Here is a 20,270-nt window from a genome sequence, read left to right on the forward strand (position 1 = left end):
CACACTTCAATTGACAAGTTTATTTACTGTGTACAAAAATCAGTCAATCGTGCAAAGTTACACACACACACACACACACTCGCGCACAATAATCTTTCTATAACATTTCATAGTCTTTACTGCAATTTGGTAGCACGTGTACTAATAATATAACTGACCACCAGATTTTTTTATAAAATACAATATCCATAAAATTACTGTTTATTTTTATATTAAAAAAAAGTGAAAAGAACACAGTAGGTTCCAGCCATCCCAACTGCTAACTGGATACCAAATACACAGACAGACCACAGACTGGGAGATTCAGGAACAGGGTTATGTAGGCACATTTACTATGAATTCCTGAAGAAACTTGGTCTAATTGTGCGATACTCAAATAATTTAACTGGAATTGCCGTAACGCTGTAAAAATCAAATATACAAAGACCCCCCTTGAGGTTCGAACCTCCAACTGCCCCCCCCCCTCAGCCCAATGACACAAATGTGGGGGGAAAAAAATTCCCCCAACTCTGGGCTTAATTTGGGAGCTAACTCTAATAATTTAAAAAATATTTGAAGTTCTTAACAAATGATACCATCAGTAACCCAGCCCCAGACCTTACATCAGCTGTGTTAACATTCCCTCTGCGACTGGTCTGTGTATGAGATTTGTTCATTATTATGCTGCAATGAAATGAAAGAGCCGCCCGCAGCCATGGATAACGGTAATGGGTTAAAAACTGGAAATGGTATCATCCTGACATGATATTTTTTTAAATACATCGAACGTAAAGCAGATCGTCGCTCTCTCTCTCACCTCACCCGCAACGCCTAGAAAATAGGGTAAAACTGCGAGCGGAGACTGTGTCTTTGCAATCGCACACCGCAAATCAGCGTCAATCAGCCGGGAGTGGGGGGAGAGAAGAGTGAGGGACAAGCCTCCCCCATAGTTATGCCTGTTCCCCCCACCCCCACCACACACAGCCCCCATAGATTAATGACCATCATTGTCCTGCACATCAATTTAATGCAACACACACACACACTGCCCTTCCTCGCTCATCAAAATAAATAGAAGGAATGACTGTCCTGCTCAATCGCTCAACTCCAAAGCTTTACATCAGCCTAGTGCAAAATGTACGATTACCCGATTTACACATCTTAAAGCAACACACAGTGAGGTACATAGACAGCCAAGCCCACTCCACAGCGACTGGACAGTTAGAGACAATTACAAAACTCCCCACTGAATTCGGGCAGCGGGGGTGGGTTCTGAGACGTGTTACACCAACACAATAAGAAATATATTTTAGTAAAATAGGAGTTAGTGTAAGTTTAATCACTACATTAAAAACATGCGTTTCCTCCTCTCTTTTCCCCCTATCACCACCACCCCACCCCACCCCAACACTCACACAGGCAGGCACACAGGCGCGCGCACACAAACATGCAGACAAAATGCGCGCACTCACAGACACGCACTCTTCCAAAATCCAATGCGCGTCCAAGCTCCGAAAACCCGTCCGAAATGACTCCCAATAAGTTAAGTTTAAAAAATCCAGAAAAAAAAATCAATAACAAATGGGAATCGGGGTCCGACGAGACAGGTAACCACGGACAAACTGCTCGGTTTGTCGATCTCCCCCGTCAACATCCACAGTCACCGTGTGCAAAACACCCCAAACTGAGCAACCGTAAGCCCCCCCACAACCCACACCTCCCACCCGCTCAGCCACAAACACCACCAGCCCAACCCAACCCTCCACAAGGACAGGCAGGGGCTGGAGCACAGCTCAGGGTGTGACAGTCTCTGCTCCAGGATGTGTTTTGTTTGAAGTCTTAGTGGAACATGCAGCCGCCTGGGCTGGAAGCTGATCGGAGGCTGATGGGGGACGGAATTCTGAGGCTGGGAGAGGAGCGGAGGCCGGAGGGGGGAGAGGCCAGAGAGAGGGACGTGCCCCCAAGGCCAGCCTTGCCCGCTGTGATCATGCCGGGAGTGAAGTCCGGGTGTCTGCGGGCGTGCTTCATCAGGTGGTCGCTCCGCATGAACCTCTTGTCGCACATGGGGCACCGAAACCTTTTCTCCCCAGTGTGTGTCCGGTAGTGACGAGCCAATTCGTCCGAGCGGGCAAACTTCTTCAGGCAGAGGGCCCAAGTGCACGGGAACGGCCGCTCACCTGAGGGACAGACAATCAATCAATCAGGAAATCAATAAAACAATCAATCAATCAATAAGAACTGCTGGGACGAGCACATTCACGGCGAACAAATGGCCATGTATTAGCCCACGTGTCTGTCCCTCTCTCTGAGCCACTCCACTAGTAATAGTAATAATACTTGCATTAGATACAGCACCTTATCACGTGGTCGAGACGCCCCAAAGGGCTTCGCAGAATATACCGTAAAGTGAAGCGACTGTGTGTTTTATGGGAGAAATCGGTCACCAACTGTGTGCGCAGCGCCATCCCACAAACAGCCATCAAGCGAGCGACCAATTTTATTTGGGGGATTGTCAGCCAGGAGAGAGGGAGAGAAACTCCCTTCTCTTTTCCGACAGTGTTGACTGGTGATGCAGTGCATTCCCCTGGCCGGCTCGGTCTGCCTGTATCACACACAGCCCCCACCCCCCCAGACAACGTGCAGCAGTCAATCTCGTCACCCACTGATCATGATTCGCAGTAATGCGAGAGAGCGCTCGTCTCTGCCTCACACTCGCTCACGTAATAATAGAAAATATAATAATAAAATACATTTTATAAAAATATAACGTCCTCAGTCACAAGCAAACTAGTTCATGCGGGAAGTTATTTTATTTTACCAAAAAAAAACACAATGAGAGAGTTCAGAGGAATGGTTTCCATGTAGAATAAATCCCATCCCCCCACTCACCCGAGCACCCACACACACACTCCACCCCACCCCACCCTTCCACAGACAAACACACACATCCTCACACCCACCCACACTCAATTTCCACCCTTCCCCTCCCCTCACACATGTGCTCTAGGTTTATTGCTGACAAAGTGCCCGAGTGTGACTCTGGTCTGTTGTGTAGATGGTTATACGGTCGCACGACATGGTCACACTGCTCTCAAACCAGACACGTTACATTTACTGAAAATCTACTTCATACAACACCCAGCAGCACCGAACCCCGCCCCACCCCAAACCCCCAGCAGACAGGGTGGGGGGTTTCAGAGCAGCCGTTTGTGGGTCTGTGTGTCTGTTGCTCTCACTCAGTCACTAACTTAAAAGAAAAGAAAATTCAGTGCCTCCCACGTTCTCAGCTTTTATCCCTTTCGGGATCACTGAAGATCAGAAACACACCCAGTGCTGAAGGGAACGGCTGAATTCTGTCCACAAACCACTCGCAATAATAATAATCCTGGCATTTCACATCACGTCTTATCACGTCTCAAAGCAATTCACAGAATGCACTGTAAAAAGGTATTTACTGTGTATTTTGTGGGTGCATACAAATACACATGCCCCAATACACAAACACACGCCCCAACACACACATAAACATCCCAACACACGCACACGCCCACACACACATCCCAACACACATACGCACACGCCCCAACACACATAAATACGCCTCCCCCAACATATATATACACACGTACACACCCCAACACACACCCCAACACACATACATACACACACATCCAGCACACCACGCCCAAACCAGGAAGCTGCAAGGACAAAGCATGAAACTGACAAGAGACTGATCCAGCCCCATGGTTTTAGAAGAAGAAGGGAGGGAGAGAGAGATGGGGAGAGAGCTGGGGGGGGGGGGGGCAAGAGCTGGGGGGGAGAGAGAGCTGGGGGGCGGACGAGACCTGGGGGGGGGTGGGGGGCGAGAGCTGGGGGGGGAGAGAGCTGGGGGGGGAGGAGAGATAGCTGGGGGGGTGGGGGCGAGAGCTGGGGGGGAGAGAGAGCTGGGGGGGGGGGAGAGATAGCTGGGGGGGTGGGGGGCGAGAGCTGGGGGGGGAGAGAGGTTTCTAACTGGAATAGTTAAAACTTAAATTTATAGCTCAGTTCATTTGGTAAAAGTTGCTGTGAAAAGGTTGGGTTTGACTAGAATAGGATGGGGTGGTGGGGGGGGGTATGTGTGTAGTGGGGGGGTATGTGTGTGGTGGGCGGGATATGTGTGTGGTGGGGGTGGGGTATGTGTGTGGTGGGGGTGGGGTATGTGTGTGGTGGGGGGGTTATGTGTGTGGTGGCGGGGGGGGTATGTGTGTGGTGGGGGGGGTATGTGTGTGGTGGGGGTGGGTATGTGTGTGGTGGGGGGGGTTATGTGTGTGGTGGCGGGGGGGGTATGTGTGTGGTGGGGGGGGGTATGTGTGTGGTGGGGGTGGGTATGTGTGTGGTGGGGGGGTTATGTGTGTGGTGGCGGGGGGTGGGGTATGTGTGTGGTGGCGGGGGGGGGTATGTGTGTGGTGGGGGGGGGTATGTGTGTGGTGGGGGGGTATGTGTGTGGTGGCGGGGTGGGGTATGTGTGTGGTGGTGGCGGGGGGGGTATGTGTGTGGTGGCGGGGGGGGTGTATGTGTGAGGTGGCGGGGGGGGGTATGTGTGTGGTGGCGGGGGGGGGGGTATGTGTGTGGTGGCGGGGGGGGGTATGTGTGTGGTTGAGGGGGGGGTTCTCAGACAGTGAGGGCTCCACAGGGGGCGTTGACTCTGACACTCAATCAGACCCAGAAATCTAACCAAAGGTTTGGAACAGCCCACGAGGTTCTGGTTACATTGGGAGCCAAAGAGACTCACATCCCCACCTCCCTCTTACCCCCCCTCTCCCCTATATATATTCTGGGAGGACAGTGCCTGGGTATGTTGGGAGGGGGGGTCAGTGCCTGGATATGTAGGGGGGGGGGGGTCAGTGCCTGCGTATGTAGGGGGGTCTGTGCCTGGGTAAGTTGGGAGGGGGGTCAGTGCCTGGGCATGTAGGGAGGGGGGGGGGGTCAGTGCCTGCGTATGTAGGGGGGGGGGTCTGTGCCTGGGTATGTAGGGGGAGGAAGGGTCAGTGCCTGGGTATGTTGGGGGGGGGGTCAGTGCCTGGGTATGTTGGGGGGGGGGTCAGTGCCTGGGTATGTTGGGGGGGGGGGTCAGTGCCTGGGTATGTTGGGGGGGGGTCAGTGCCTGGGTATGTTGGGGGAGGGGTCTGTGCCTGGGTATGTAGGGGGAGGAAGGGTCAGTGCCTGGGTATGTTGGGGGGGGGGTCAGTGCCTGGGTATGTTGGGGGGTGGTGGGGGGCAACTTGAAGGAAGGACAAGATCCAATCCATACAGTAAATGGTCCCCACCCCCCTTCAGTGGCTACTACTGTTGTCTGGCAAACCGAGACATATTACCCCCCCCCCCCCCCGCCCCCACCTGGAGACAATTAACCCCTGAAACCAGTGTGTCGATATAAAACAGCCTTTAAACCCGGTCCCCCTCCCCCAGAGAAACAAGTTCCTGTTTAAAGTGTATAACATGGGATGGGAACCCCACCCATCATCATCTGGTACAGAAGATCCACACAAAAAGATCTCAGTTCCCCCCCACCCCACACACACCTCCTCACTGCCCCCCCACCCCCCTCCTCACTGCCCCCACCCCCCTCCTCACTGCCCCCACCCCCCTCCTCACTGCCCCCCCCCCCTCCTCACTGCCCCCCCCTCCCCCCTCCTCACTGCCCCCCCCCCCCTCCTCACTGCCCCCCCCACCCCCCTCCTCACTGCCCCCCCACCCCCCTCCTCACTGCCCCCCCCACCCCCCTCCTCACTGCCCCCCCACCCCCCTCTTCACTGCTCCCCACACCCCCCTCCTCACTGCCCCCACACACCTCCTCACTGCCCCCCCCCCCCCCTCCTCACTGCCCCCCCCATCCCCCTCCTCACTGCCCCCCCACACACCTCCTCACTGCTCCCCCCCCTTCCTCACTGCTCCCCCCCTCCTCCTCACTGCTCCCCCCCTCCTCACTGCCCCCCCACACACACAATTTGTTCCTTAACATCTACGATGTGGGGGCGGGTGTCCCGGCCACAGGCAATGGGGAGGGGATTTCGTGAACAGAAAGGTTCCCGGTCAGTGTTTCGGGGGGGGGGAGCGGGGGGGGATAGGGAGGGGGGGGATAGGGAGGGGGGGCGGATAGGGGGGGGATGGGTAGGGGGGCGGGGGGGATGGGGGGGGGGATGGGGGCGGGCGGGGGGGGATAGGTGGGGCGGGGGATGGGGGGGGCGGGGGGGATAGGAGAGGGAAATCAAGAGAGAAAAGGCAGGAAACGTGGCCATTGGGGCGCCTTATCTCAGCAGAGGTTGGGTTGGGCAGTGCCCGGGTATGTTGGGGGGGGGCGTGGTGGGGGGGGGGGGGCAGTGCCCGGGCGTGGTGGGGGGGGGGGCAGTGCCCGGGTATGTTGGGGGGGGCAGTGCCCGGGTATGTTGGGAGGGGGCAGTTGGGGGTGGGGGGGGGGCAGTCCCGGGTATGTTGGGGGGGTGGGCGGGGCAGTCCCGGGTATGTTGGGGGGGGCAGTTGGGGGTGGGGGGTGGGGCAGTGCCCGGGTATGTTGGGGGGGTGGGCGGGGCAGTCCCGGGTATGTTGGGGGGGGGGCAGTCCCGGGTATGTTGGGGGGGGGGGGGGGGGGGCAGTCCCGGGTATGTTGGGGGGGGGGGGCGGGGCAGTCCCGGGTATGTTGGGGTGGGGGGTGGGGCAGTGCCCGGGTATGTTGGGGGTGGGGCAGTCCCGGGTATGTTGGGGGGGGTGGGGGGGTGTTGGGGGTCTCTTACCTGTGTGAGTCCTCACATGAGCCTTGAGATGGGAGGATTTGCCGTAAACCTTGTCACAGCCGCTGTAGTAACAGCGATGGCGTTTGGGCGGCCACCTGTCATCCCGTCGGTGTCTCCTCCTGTCGGGGCTGCCGCCGGAGTTGGGTTTGGAGTTGGGTTTGGAGTTGGTGTTGGGGCTGGTGTTGGGGTCGGGGTCTGGCCCCGGGCTGGTGCTGGGGCTGGTGCTGGTGCTGGTGTTGGGGCTGGTGTTGGGGCTGGTGTTGGGGCTGGTGTTGGGGTCTGGCCCCGGGCTGGTGCTGGTGTTGGTGTTGGGGTTGGGGCTGGTGTTGGGGTTGGGGTCTGGCCCCGGGCTGGTGCTGGGGCTGGTGTTGGGGTCTGGTCCCGGGCTGGGGCTGGTGTTGGGGTTGGGGTCGGGGTCTGGCCCCGGGCTGGTGCTGGTGTTGGGGCTGGTGTTGGGGTCGGGGTCTGGCCCCGGGCTGGGCGCCCCCTCACACACTGTGCTGTAACCACTCTCCCCCGAGGACGAGTTGCTGCTCTCGCAGTGCGAGGAGACGGGGGTCCAGGGCTGGAGGTCGCTGTTGGCGGGGGCCAGAAGGCGGCCCGCGGGCCGCAGCGCCTCGCTCACCTCTTTGTCTTCGCTGTAACTTGTCCGCGAACTTTCCTCTCCCCCCGCGGCGGAGGGGCCGTGAACCACCGCCCCACTGGAGATGGACATCAGGCACTCGGCAGCGAAATAATCCCGACAGCCAAAGGCGGACATCGTCATGAGGTTCTTTCTATTGGGGAGGGGGAGGGGGAGGGGGAGTCCTGGCCTCGCTCTCTCTCTCTCTCTCTCTCCCCGAGTCTCTGTGTGTGTGTGTCTGTAAGTGGGTGTGTGAGAGGGTGTGTCTCTCCCTGTGTGTGTGTGTCTCTCTCTCCCTGTGTGTGTGTGAGTCTCTCTTGAGTGTGTGCATGAGTTGGTGTGTCTCTCCCTGTGTGTGTGTGTGGGGGGGGGGGGGGGGGGAGGGGCGGTGAGAGAGAGTGGGTGGGCTCTCGCTCTCTCTGTGAGTGGGTGTGTCTCGAGTGTCTTCTCCTGTGTGAGCTGTGTGTGAGCTCCTGTGTGTGTGTGTGAGCTCCTGTGAGTGTGTGTGAGCTCCTGTGTGTGTGAGTGTGAGCTGTGTGTGAGCTCAGCCCGGGCTGCTTTGTGTGTGTGAGCTCCTGTGTGTGTGTGTGTGAGCTCCTGTGTGAGTGTGTGTGAGCTCCTGTGTGTGAGCTGTGAGTGTGAGCTCCTGTGTGTGTGTGAGTGTGAGCTGTGTGTGAGCTCCTGTGTGTGTGTGTGAGTGTGAGCTCCTGTGTGTGAGCTCCTGTGTGTGTGTGAGTGTGAGCTGTGTGTGAGCTCCTGTGTGTGTGAGTGTGAGCTGTGAGTGTGAGCTCAGTCCGGGCTGCTTTGTGTGTGTGAGCTCCTGTGTGTGTGAGTGTGAGCTGTGTGTGAGCTCCTGTGTGAGTGTGAGCTGTGAGTGTGAGCTCAGTCCGGGCTGCTTTGTGTGTGAGAGTGGCTGAGAGAGGAGGAAGGGAGTGAGTCAGACTGACGCCTACACGCGAAGAGAGGCAGAGAGAGAGCGAGTCTGTGACGAGCATCACAGGCGGGCGGGCGGGTCCCGGGCTCCCGACCACTCCGTGACGTGTCCTTAACACTGGGAACCCCTGTCTCTGGGGGGAGAGATGGAGGGGGGGGTGGGGAGAGATGGAGGGGGGGGGGGAGAGATGGAGGGGGGGGGAGATGGAGGGGGGAGGAGAGAGAGAGATGGAGGGGGGGGAAGAGAGAGAGATGGGGGGGGGGGAGAGATGGGGCGGGGGAGAGAGATGGAAGGGGGGGGGAGAGAGATGGAGGGGGGAGGAGAGAGAGAGATGGAGGGGGGGGAGAGATGGGGGGGGGGAGAGAGATGGAAGGGGGGGGGAGAGAGATGGAGGGGGGAGGAGAGAGAGAGATGGAGGGGGGGAAGAGAGAGAGATGGAGGGGGGGGGGAGAGATGGGGCGGGGGAGAGATGGAAGGGGGGGGGAGAGAGATGGAGGGGGGGGGAGAGAGAGAGATGGAGGGGGGGGAGAAAGAGAGATGGAGGGGGAGGAAGAGAGAGAGATGGAGGGGGGGGAAGAGAGAGAGATGGAGGGGGAGGAGAGAGATGGAGGGGGTGGAGACAGAGAGAGAGAGATGGAGGGGGGGGAGAGAGAGAGAGAGATGGAGGGGGAGAGAGGGAGAGAGAGATGGAGGGGAGCGAGGAGGAGAGAGAGAGAGATGGAGGGGGGGAGAGAGAGATGGAGGGGGAGGGAGGAGAGAAGATGGGGGGGGGGAGAGAGAGATGGAGGGGGAGGGAGGAGAGAGACAGTGATGGAGGGGGGAGGAGAGAGATGGAGGGGGAGGGAGGAGAGAGACAGTGATGGAGGGGGGAGGAGAGAGAGTTGGAAGGGGGAGGGAGAGAGAGATAGAGGGCGGGAGGAGAGAGAGGGGGAGGAGAGAGAGATGGAGAGGGTTGGGGGGAGGAGAGAGAGATGGAGGGGGGGGGGAGGAGGAGAGGAGGGGGGGGGGGAGGAGAGAGATGGAGGGGGTGGGGGAGGAGAGAGATGGAGGGGGGGGGGGAGGAGAGAGATGGAGGGGGGGTGGGGAGGAGAGAGATGGAGGGGGGTGGGGGAGGAGAGAGATGGAGGGGGGTGGGGGAGGAGAGAGATGGAGGGGGGGTGGGGGAGGAGAGAGATGGAGGAAGGGAGGAGGATAGAGGAAATCTAACTACACTGGGAGGGAGAAATCCTTCCACCCACACACACACACACACACACTAATCCTCCACTGCAGTCAGTCTTACTCTCTTAGTTCATCTACAATTTCAACAACACTGACATTTACGCGGCCGGGAGGACATCCCAAGGTGCTGGACAGTCGGGTTTAGACCTGAGCAGGGGTTTGAGATCAGGAGGGTGGAGGGCAGGGAGGGGTGTCTGAAGGTGCAGGCGAAGAGGAAGGTCTTGAGGCGGCCTTGAAGGAGGTGAGGGAGGGAGGGAGGGGAGGTGGAGGGAATGTGGGATGGAGTTCCAAGGGGTGGGGGCAGAGAGGCTGGAGGTCCGACCCATGATGGTGGGACATGAAGCCCACAAAATGCAGTCAAAACTATTTTACAGTCTATCCTGTGAAATTTCCAGGTGTAGGTGATGGTTCAGCTCTCAGTTGGTTTGGATAATCTTAAACACAGCAACAGGTTTCCACTTGTGACAGACACCAGACACTCCGCTCCCCTCCACACCCCCTCCCGGCCAAGACATCAGAGAACAGGACACGAGTCAGGAAGCACTAACATCGGAGATGTAGCTTTAAATCTCCGGGTATTTAATCAGTTTATGAAACAAGCCCCAGAGACATACATCACATCCCCCTCTTCTCCCCCCACTCTCCTCCCCCCCCCCCCCCCCTCTTCCCTCCCCCAAAAAGTCAAACCCTTTCACGGAACTAATCCGTTTATGTAACCAACAAAGAATGACATTTTCGGTATATAAAGAAAGTTCAGCGGCTATTCCCTAAAACTCCGGAATACTCTTCCCCTCTCCTCGCCTGTGGGGGGGCGGTGGGGCCCCACACTGCGTGTCCACGCCATTCCTGGGACATCGCGCTGCTGCTCACTGTCTCTCTGTAGCAACGGCCGCTGTTAATAGCTCGTCGCCCGGCTTAAAACGGACCCTTTTAAGACGATTCCCACTTGTGTCCGTCTGCAGGAGACACGTCCATAACAAGGCGTCACTTGGGGACTGTGTGTGTGTGTGAGAGACTGTGCGCAATTGGCTGTCGCGTTTCGCCCACAAAATACTGTATACAGTCAATCCACTTTACACTTTGTGACGTCTCGAAGACATGATAAGGCGCGATACCAAATACAAGGATTATTATTATTAATATTAATATTGAGTTGAGGTTTTATTTTCTGTTGAAATGTCTCTCTCTCTCCCTCCCTCTCTCTCTCCCTCCCTCTCTCTAGTTTATGACAAGTGATCAGGGTCTCCGACAAAGGTGTCCCCCCTCCCCCCATGGAATCAGATGGGAATCAGGAACTCTCAACTCCTCACGTTCACGCAAATTGTCATCCACCCAATTCGGATCTTAGCTGTTTAGCTTTTTTCGCCGAGCCAGGGGGAAAACCAATTGCATTTTCAGACGAAAAGGAGCCACATCATCTGTTTAAGTGGTTTCTTTTCATTAGTTTCTAACTGAGATGGACCAGGGTGGGGGGCAGGGGTGGGGAAGTGGGGGGAGGAAGTGGGAGTGACGGATCTGACAAGGGCAGATCTGATCTGTCAAGTCACACCCACACTCTTGGGCTCTGCTCGCAATTTCAACATTCAGTGTAGTCAGGAGCCTGGCTCAGTCGCTCGCTCGCTCGCTCGCACTCTCTGGTTCGATCCCCCACCCCCCACATTGGGGGACTTTGAGTTCACAGTCCAGGCTGATGCACCAGTGCAGTCCTGGGGTTAGGGGAGGTGGGGGAGCATTGCATTGTCACAGCACCGTTCTTCAGATGAGACATTAAACCGAGCTCCCGTGTGTATATCTTTGTGTGTGTGTGTGTGTGTGTATATACACATCTGTTTATCTGTACCTGTGTGTGTTTACCTGTATGTGTATACCTATGTGTGTGTATACCTGTGTGTGTATGTACACCTGTGTGTGTGTATATACCTGTGTGTGTGTATATATACCTATGTGTGGACACTTTCCCTGAAGCCTGACTGTCGTGTGTTCACCTGCTCCAAGTCAGACATGAACACACCCAACACTGACTTGACTGAGTGAGTGAGTGAGTGCTGTGTCTCCTCAGTGCTGATAAACATGCTAACCCTGGACCGGCCCAGCTGGTTTGACAGTGAAGACCCACTTGTGTGTGTGTGTGTGTGCGTGTTTGCGTGCGTGCGTGTGCTCTGTCTTAAACTTGATACTTAGACATTTAGCTACAGGCAAAATACCAGCCCCAACAGGAGACCTGACCGCAACCAACACAAACCCCACCTCAGCCACTGAAATCCAACCCCACAGTATAATACAGCTATACATGCAGGTACTTGCACTCGCACGCACAGTCACTACACTTCACTGTAAAATCCTGTGAAGTGCTTTGAGACGCCCCCCCCCCCCCCCATGTGTAAAGATGCGTATGTCAGATGTAAGGATTGTTATTGCAAACACAAACACGTTGGTATTGATTAACGCCAGGATTATTATTATTGTTGTTTTTAGTTTAACTCAAATCGCTATGAGAGGAGAAGTGAAAGGTTGGCGTTTTGGGGTGAACTCTTGGGTGGAGCAGTTTGAGACGCGGTGGGGTGGGGAGCCCATAATTATAACCAGTGATAAGTATCACATCACATACATCAGCATTGCCCCCCTCACCCCCCTCCCACCACCTCACCGTCAGAAAACGAGGAGGAAAAAAGGGGGGGCAGTTGTGGGATTCTTGTACAAACAGCTTTATTTAAACAAATATATATTTTAAAATGCAAATAAGCAAAAAACATTCTATTCTGAAGTTAAATTTCTGTCGAATGCCCCAGTTGGGGCTGGTGGGTGGGAAGGTAGACTGGGTGGTGATCAGCAACAGGAAGCCTGTCTGACTTTTACCGCTCACCAGCATCACCCCAATCCTATCGCCCATACCTCGCCCGGTTTCACTGCCTCCCTATCCCCCAGAGGGTAGAGTTCAATAATAATAATAATCCTTGCATTTGATATAGCGCTTTTCACGTCGGGAGGACGTCCCAAAGCGCTTCACAGAACACACTGTAAAGTGAATTGACTGTATATTTGTGGGCGAACGGGCAGCCAATTGCGCACAGCAATGTCCCACAAACAGTCATAGATTGAAAATGACCAATTTATTATTGTTTTTGGTTTTGGAGGGATTATTATTAGGCTCTGTGTGGAGTAAGGAAACTTGCCCGAGGTTTCGCCCTCTGCCTGGAATTGAACTCAGGTCTCTCACTTGCAAAGCGAGTGCTCCAACCACTGAGCTACAGGACTCCACAGGACTCTACAGGATTCTCGTCCTCACCTTTAAAGCCCTCCGAGGCCTCGCTCCTCCCTACCTCTTTGACCTACAACAACAACTTGGATTTATATAGCGCCCTCCACGCCGGATGGCGTCTCAGAGCGCTTTACAGTTTAGGATCTCGGGACCGAGCCGGGGGGAGGAGGAGGAGCCGGGGGGAGGGGGGGAAGGTGACCAAAGGCACGGTCGAAAGGTCTTCAGCAGAGAAATCCTACCAAAACCTCGCCAACCCGTCCACTCCCTCCGCTCGGTGGGCACTGGTCTGCTCCACGTCCCCCGCCCTGTGTGCTGGAGCAACGCTCTGAGCAAGGCTGAGGGGGTGGCTGTAATCTTAATTTAACCTTTTCCCACCAACCACTACCCACCTGCCCACACCCTGGCTCAGTGTCAGATCAAATGCCGTGGGCCTGACGGATGCTGTGTAAATACACACACACACAACACACACACACACATACGCACAGCATCAATTGGTCTATGTTACCAAACTTCCAACACAGTTTAAAATTAGCTCAGTGTTGTTTTCCCTTCACAGTGATTCAGTTCATTTACTGAGGAAGCTTGAGTCCCAGTAAAAGGATCTGAATGATGCCTCTTGTTCTGTGTCATGGAGGGTTTCACCTGGATTGCACCAAAAATAGATGGCACGCCTCTTCCCACAGACGCCTAGAATAGCTTCCCTCACGCTCTTGTTCACTCGCTTGCTCTCTCACTCACTCACTAACTCACTCGCTCCTGCCCTTTATCACTCACTCCACATTAAACTCCATCATCAAGCCATTGGGGATTGGCCAGTGCTCCCTTCCCAGATGTTCCAGTGTCTCCCACGCTGGGTGATGTAACAGCTGGAACATCTGGGAAGGAGAGGGGGGGTTGCTCACAGAGGTGAAGGGGAGAATAATGCAATTGCTTTAAAGCATTCCTTGTGCTAATTAATTAAGAGAAGGAATGTCTTCAGCATTGACCCGATGTCGTCCATCTCTTCAGTCCGGTGACCAGCTGAGCAGGAGACTGGGCTGTGTGTGGGTGTGAGTGAGTGAGAGTGAGTTCCAAGGGAGTCAGTCTCTCCGCTAACTTATTCATTCTTCTTTGCGCTCAACTCGGTGGTTGAGGGGCAAAGACACAGAAGCACCGGCTGGCAATGTGCCGCGAAGTGAATGTTGTCTGGGAATTGTTGGCCAGGACACCGGGAGAGCGAGAGAGGAGAGAGAGAGAGAGATAGAGAGAGAAAAAAGGAAACCCCCTTCTCTTTTCCAAAAGTGCCGCGGGATTGTTACCGGTTTAGCCGAGGCTCAGTCGCTCCGGTCTCCGCCAGCCACAGACACGTGACACAGAGCCACAGCGACGGAGTGATTGACACCTGAACGTCCCTTTACCGTCCCAGCCCCCATCATTACCATCAGGCATAGGATGACAAAGGGAAGATCATAAGCCACATGAGGAACCATCACACTATGAAGTCCTCGCTCTCCTCCTTCAGCTCTCAGCGTAACTCATTCGCTCCCTTCATCTCCTGGAGGAAAGACAAGTCAAACCAACCAATCTTCAAGCCCCCATTTTCTCCCCCCACCCACCCTCCCCCTTAGATCCCATCCATTGTTTGACGCCATCAGGATTTCTGAATCCAATCGCTTGTGTGACAGGGACCTGAGGAGCAGGTGTAGCTTTATTCAAACCATAAACTTTGCTTAACTGTGAACTACTGTGTAGCAGTGAGGCGTCACCCAACCACATTCTATTGTTTGATAAAACAGCCCCCGCCTCGGTCCCGGTTTCTATCCCAAACAAAAAAAGAAACTACTTTTGAGATCAAAGCTGATCAAATAATAATAAATAATAATCCTCGCATTTGATTCAGCGTCTTATCAGGTCTCAAAGTGCTTCACGGGATTTACTGTAAAGTGAATTGACTGTATTTTATGGGCGAAACGCAGCAGACAATTGCGCACAGAACAGAAATGGTGGGATTGATTAGGGTGGAGCCTGGGAGTGTTTACAGACTTTCAGTGGAGAGATCTCTGGGTTTCTGTAGGCGGAAAGCGATCATTTTAGTACCTTTAGTTTGTGGAACGTCCTGAAGGTGTCTTTGTTGTCGCTGGTGATCGCCCGGCTCGATCTCTGGCAGTACTCGCTCACACACCCCACTCGGTCCCTTTCACATGGGTTTGATCCACTCATTGACGAGGCTGCAACTACAACAAGCAACAGGATTGGAACGTTAGTCACGCGAAGGCAGCAACACAACCCCACTCAGACCCTGAGCCTCAGTCAAGACAGTTAGAAACATCCCAATCAAACACAAAGGAGTAACTCACTTGTATATGCAATTCAAACTCAAACGAAAAGTTAGTGTTAAATCAACAAACACAATTCTTTCACATGAGTCAAAAACCCATCAAAGCCGAGATACTGAGATGAACTGAAACTCTCTATTCTCGTTAATTCTAACATTTCTGCCGCTCTTTCTCCCCCCGTCCGCACCCCCACTTGGCCTCAACTCATTCACTTTTAGTTTTCACTCATTTGTCACTCCTCTCCTTTCCTCCCTGCTCATCTTCTCTCTCCCTTTCTCTCACACACGAGGACAAACATGATTAACACAGCTTGGCTGATGGAGAGAGAGACTGTTAACTCTGGTTACAGTCCCGTTGCTTTATATACGGAGTTTATTCATGTGATAAGCCATGTGAAAGAGAAAAGGCTTAAGGATCCTAATTAATGTGGGATCTCATGACCAGGAAGGACGCTTGTCTTAAGACTTGTCTCATGACTCTGGAAAAAAAATCCAACCAGCTCCATCAATGGGGCCATTCTCCAGGCAAATCACTAACGTCTCAGCGCCTCAGGAATATCTTAGCGATCCGTCCATTTCCCCCCTCCCCCTCCTCTGCCTCTACCTCTCCCTCTCGAGGTTCTTGGCTTAATTTTCTGACTGTAATAAAGGGTCTAATCTTAAAATTGGATTTCTTTCAGACGTTAAACTGTAATATGTATCCTGTAGTGTAGAGGTTAGTGTGCTCAACAACAACAACGACTTGCACTTCTTTAGCACCCTCCATGAAGGGTAGCGCCTCAAAGCATCTGAGCCTCGCAAGTGAAAGGACTCAGGTTCCTGAGTTCAATGTCCCTGTTTTCACCATTTATAGGGTGTGACCAATGGCAAGTTTCCTCACTCCACACACTCGCTTCTGTTTACCAGCAGTAAATAGGAACCCGGTGGTTAGTCGATTGGCGGATCACTATCTGGGGGTAATAATCATCAAAAAGAAAAATAATAATAATTCAGTCACTCAATCCATGACTGTTTGTGGGGACGTTGCTGCTGCGTTTCGCCCACAGAATATACAGTCGCTACACTTTACAGTATATTCTGCGATGTGCTTTTATTATCATTCTTATCATTATCATATGGGATCCTCAGCATTTACAAGAGTTACTTATTTTCAGCTACAACCACAACAAAATTTGTAAAGCGCCTTTCACGTCGGGAGGATGTCCCAAGGAGTTGGACTGACAGAGTTACGGACCCGAGCTGGGGGTCGGGGAGGGTGGAGGGTGGGGAGAAGCAGGGAGATTAAAAGCACATTCAAAGAGGAGGGTCTTGAGATGGGTCTTGTAGGTGGCGAGGGAGGGGGCGAGGCGGAGGGACTGCAACCTTTAAAGCAGTTTTCCTCGCTTGAGGAATGCTCTGCTAATTGGTTTACAAACTCGCGGCCGTCAGTCAAACAGCCACATTTCATTTTGAAAACTGTTCTGTGACAACGTGTATCATGAAGTGGCTCCATCACTCTCACTCCTAACTCCTCAGATTTAATAATATTATACTATTATTATAGATTCCTGGATCAAAATCTAAAACGATTGCATTTTATTCACCGCATGAGCTGAATGCTGGGATTATCTATATGTGAATTTAGTCGTTTCCCACATAACTTCCTGCCTTCCTGCCTCTGGTCTCTTTCTTTCCCTCTCAGTCCCTTGATACCTGCTCTCCGAGGCCCTGCTACCCTCCCTCCCCTTTCAAGGGATGTCTCAAAACTCACCTCATTGACTGCGCCTTTGGTCATATTTCCCTCTCCTCACATCCTGCCCCACCCCACCCCCACCCCTCCAGTGATCAGCCAAAATGGTCAAGTGCGTTGGGACGTCCTTTCGATGTGAAGAATGCGGCGGCAGAAACACAAATCACGTTGTATTTCTCTCTTTGTTCTGACCACGTGTCGCAATGAGACCCCGAGCCTCTGATCTCGGGGGAAGCTGTGGGTTGGACCCCACAAGCCAACAGCCTGAGGCCAACCTGACCACCACCACAACAACAACTTGCATTTATGTAGCGCTTCTCACGCAGGGTAGGGTCGCAGACTCCAGAGTGTACACAGCCCAGTGGGGGGGGGGGATTGAGACTGTGGTTGAAGGAGAAAATAGCGACCTGTTTGAAGAGGAATCTTGATACAAACATGGAGCAGATGGGAACAGAGAGCAACCTAGGAACAGGAGTCGGCCATTCAGCCCCTTGAGCCTGTTCCGCCATTCTATTCGATCATGGCTGATCTGTACCTCAACTCCAATTAATCAATAATTAATTAACAGGGGAGGGGGAAAGGAGAGAAGGGACTGAGCGGGAAGGGATGAGGGCTCATAAGCATGGACGTGTTGGGCCAAACAGCCTGTCTCATGTCATATCGCTGTGTGTAAATCTTTACCGAGGTGTAGTTCGGAGACTCGGACTGTAAAACCCGTGATTCTGGTGAACCGGGACATGTGGTAGTACAACATCACTTCCAGGTCACAGAATATAAGCACGTTCTTCCCCCCCCCCCCCACCCCTCACCACCCCATCCCCCCGCAGGACAGCTCAGCGTCAGCTGTATTTAGGAAGCGTTTAAGCAGATTTCAGTGAATCCGGAGAGATTTATTTAGCCTTTCATTTACCAGCGTAGAATTATCACAGCACCGAAAGAGCCCGTTTGATCCTCGTGCCTGTGTCGGGGACGTACCTCAGGTTTCCTTATTAAAACATCTCGCTGGAGACCACTGCCCACTGGAGCCCAAAGCCGAGAGAGTAAAGGGTCTTGAGTCACCTCCTGTGTCCTGCGTAATGTGGGTTCAAATCCCTGACTGTCCAGTGCCTCGGGACATCCTCCCGATATGAAAGGCGCTGTGTAACTGTAATGTGCTGTTATTTGTTGTCCACAGTCTCATCATCGCAGATGGAATGCTCATCTGTCCTCAGAGAAGCTCCGATTCTTTCTATTGAATTAATCACATCACATTATTATCCCTCCCCATGTGGAGAGCAGTCAGTGTTCCCTTGGCTTAAAGCCACCCCCCACTTTGCTCTCCTCTGACCTACTTGTCAAACTCCATAAACTCAAGCTTTCGTTCCGTGTCCGAGCTCCTAATCCAGATCAATAGAGGGATTCCTTTCAGCCAGTGAGCGAGCGAGTGAGCGAGAGGCAGCCATTAATCTGCTTTTATCCCCTTTCTGGGTTGCAGAAAATTAAATAATAATAATGTGGTCAGTCAATCCACGACTGTTTGTGGGTCGTTGCTGTGGACAATTGGCTGCCATGTTTCACCCACAAAATATACAGTCAATTCACTTCAGTGTATCCTGTGAAGCGCTTTTGAGATGTCGCAAAGACCTGATAAGATGTTGTATCAGATGAAAGATTATTATTATTAGTATTATTATTTATACAGCGTCTTTCACCTCCAGTGTTCGCAGTCGATGGTGGTGGGGGGGGATGTAACCATTGTGATGGCCACAGCCCTTTCCTTTGGTGTATCAGTAACAACAACTTGCACTTATACATTGCCCTTCAACTAGATAGCGTCCCGGAGCTCTTACAGTAAAAATAATAATTATCATTGTATTTTATGCAACTTGCCCACGTCTTGCTGGGCACAGAAATCTGTGGGCGTGTTGGTCTACCAAACACACATTCACTACACCTCACAGTAAAATCTCTTGAAGTGCTTTGTGACGCGATTCTGGATTTGAAAGGCGAGGGAGTTCTTTTTTATTAATTATTAATTCAATTGCGACACGGAGTGCCCCGATGGTCGCGCTCTGCCGGGCAAAACATCAAAACTAATCATATTAATTACAACAAAAACTCCTTAACCCTCATTCACCTTTTTTTCCAGGAAGGGTTTCTGATGTTTAAAGGGTTAAATCCGACCAGCCCAGCCTTCAGGCAACCACCGTCTCCTCTCCACGCCCACCCCCCCCCACCCATCCCGACTCTCCCAATGAAGGCTCCACATCACATGACTGTCCTTATACCCTGAAAAGCAGCTTAATAATTGTCACATGTATTATTGCTCAGAGCTTTAGACTTCAACAACTCGGCTCTGAACATTCCACATCGCAGCAAAACAACCACCAACAGCAGCGCACGACCGTTCAGAGCTGAAATAAATCACACTGTGATCCAATGTTGTTTTTCGACTCGACGCACGGTTATCGCTGAACGGTTAAAAAGCACGTTTACGGCTTCAGCTGCGACTAATAATAATCCTTCCATTCGACCCGGCGCCTGATCAGGTCTTCGAGACGCCTCAAAGCGCTTCGCAGGAGACGCCGTAAAGTGAATTGACCCGTGTGCTTTGTGGGCGAAAAGCGGCAGCAGATTGCCCCCAGCGGCGTTCCCACAAACAGTCGTGGGTTCAGTGAGCGAATTGTTATTATCATCATCACCACCATTCTTTGGAGGGGGCAAAGTGGAGAGGGAAGAACATTGTATATTTTATAACATTTATAAACGCAAATTGTCCGACTTCAGCTCATGTTGGTGAACCGGTCACTCTTCAGAGACACCTGATGGTAACCAAAGGGAATCGCAGTTACACGGCGCACAGCACCGAGACTGATGGAGAGAGACACACACGGTCAGAGATACACACACAGACACACACACACCGAGTCAGTAACACACACACACACAGACCGAGTCAATGATACACACAGACACACACACAGACCGAGTCAGTAATACACACACAGGCACATGCACTGACACAGACACACGCACAAAAAACAAATAATCCTTACATTTTATACAGCGTCTCATCTCGAGGAGGATGTCTCAAAGTGCTTCACAGGCTACACTGTAAATACTGCGTATTTTGCACCCAGCGACTTCACACAAACAGCCAAGGAGCAAGTGACTGGTTAATCTGGAGGCTTGTCGACCAGGACACCAGCAGAGGGAAACTCCCAGCTCTTTTCCCGTTAGCGTTGTGGGGTCTTCGACATCAACCAGTCCTGGTGCAGACGGGATCTCGGTTTAACGTTGCATCCGAAGAACGAGCCCTTTGCACAATACGGTGCTCTTCACCCTCGGCCCCCACCCCCCACCACCCAGCTCCGTGCTGGAGTGTCAGCCTGGACTGTGAGCTCAGGCGGCCAGAGGGCAGCGGAACAAGAATAACGCTCAGCGAAAACCTCCTTTGAAA

At 53.2% G+C, this 20,270-nt stretch overlaps 1 protein-coding gene across 1 annotated transcript; it reads right to left on the reverse strand.

Annotated features, from left to right (window-relative positions):
- Positions 1–7,567, reverse strand: LOC121850552 (Krueppel-like factor 9). The gene is made up of 3 exons (XM_042342875.1): positions 7,094–7,567; positions 6,750–6,979; positions 1–2,156 (listed from the first exon to the last, which is right to left on the reverse strand). Exons 1-3 carry the CDS (start codon positions 7,513–7,515, stop codon positions 1,819–1,821), a joined length of 990 nt encoding a protein of 329 aa, XP_042198809.1. The 5' UTR covers positions 7,516–7,567; the 3' UTR covers positions 1–1,818.
- Between the last annotated feature and the right edge of the window lie 12,703 nt (positions 7,568–20,270).

Source organism: Callorhinchus milii, unplaced genomic scaffold, assembly GCF_018977255.1.
Source record: "Callorhinchus milii isolate IMCB2004 unplaced genomic scaffold, IMCB_Cmil_1.0 Scaffold21, whole genome shotgun sequence".
Taxonomy (NCBI): domain Eukaryota; kingdom Metazoa; phylum Chordata; class Chondrichthyes; order Chimaeriformes; family Callorhinchidae; genus Callorhinchus; species Callorhinchus milii.

Bases quoted from the DNA above. Each gene is read 5' to 3' on its own strand.
- LOC121850552 (XM_042342875.1), bottom strand. From the start codon at position 7,515: ATGACGATGTCCGCCTTTGGCTGTCGGGATTATTTCGCTGCCGAGTGC. The intron at 6,980-7,093 runs GCCAGACCCCAA...CCCCAACACCAG, and splicing joins AGCCCCAGCACCAGCCCGGG to CACCAGCACCAGCCCCAGCA. The intron at 2,157-6,749 runs GTAAGAGACCCC...TCTGTCCCTCAG, and splicing joins TCATGTGAGGACTCACACAG to GTGAGCGGCCGTTCCCGTGC.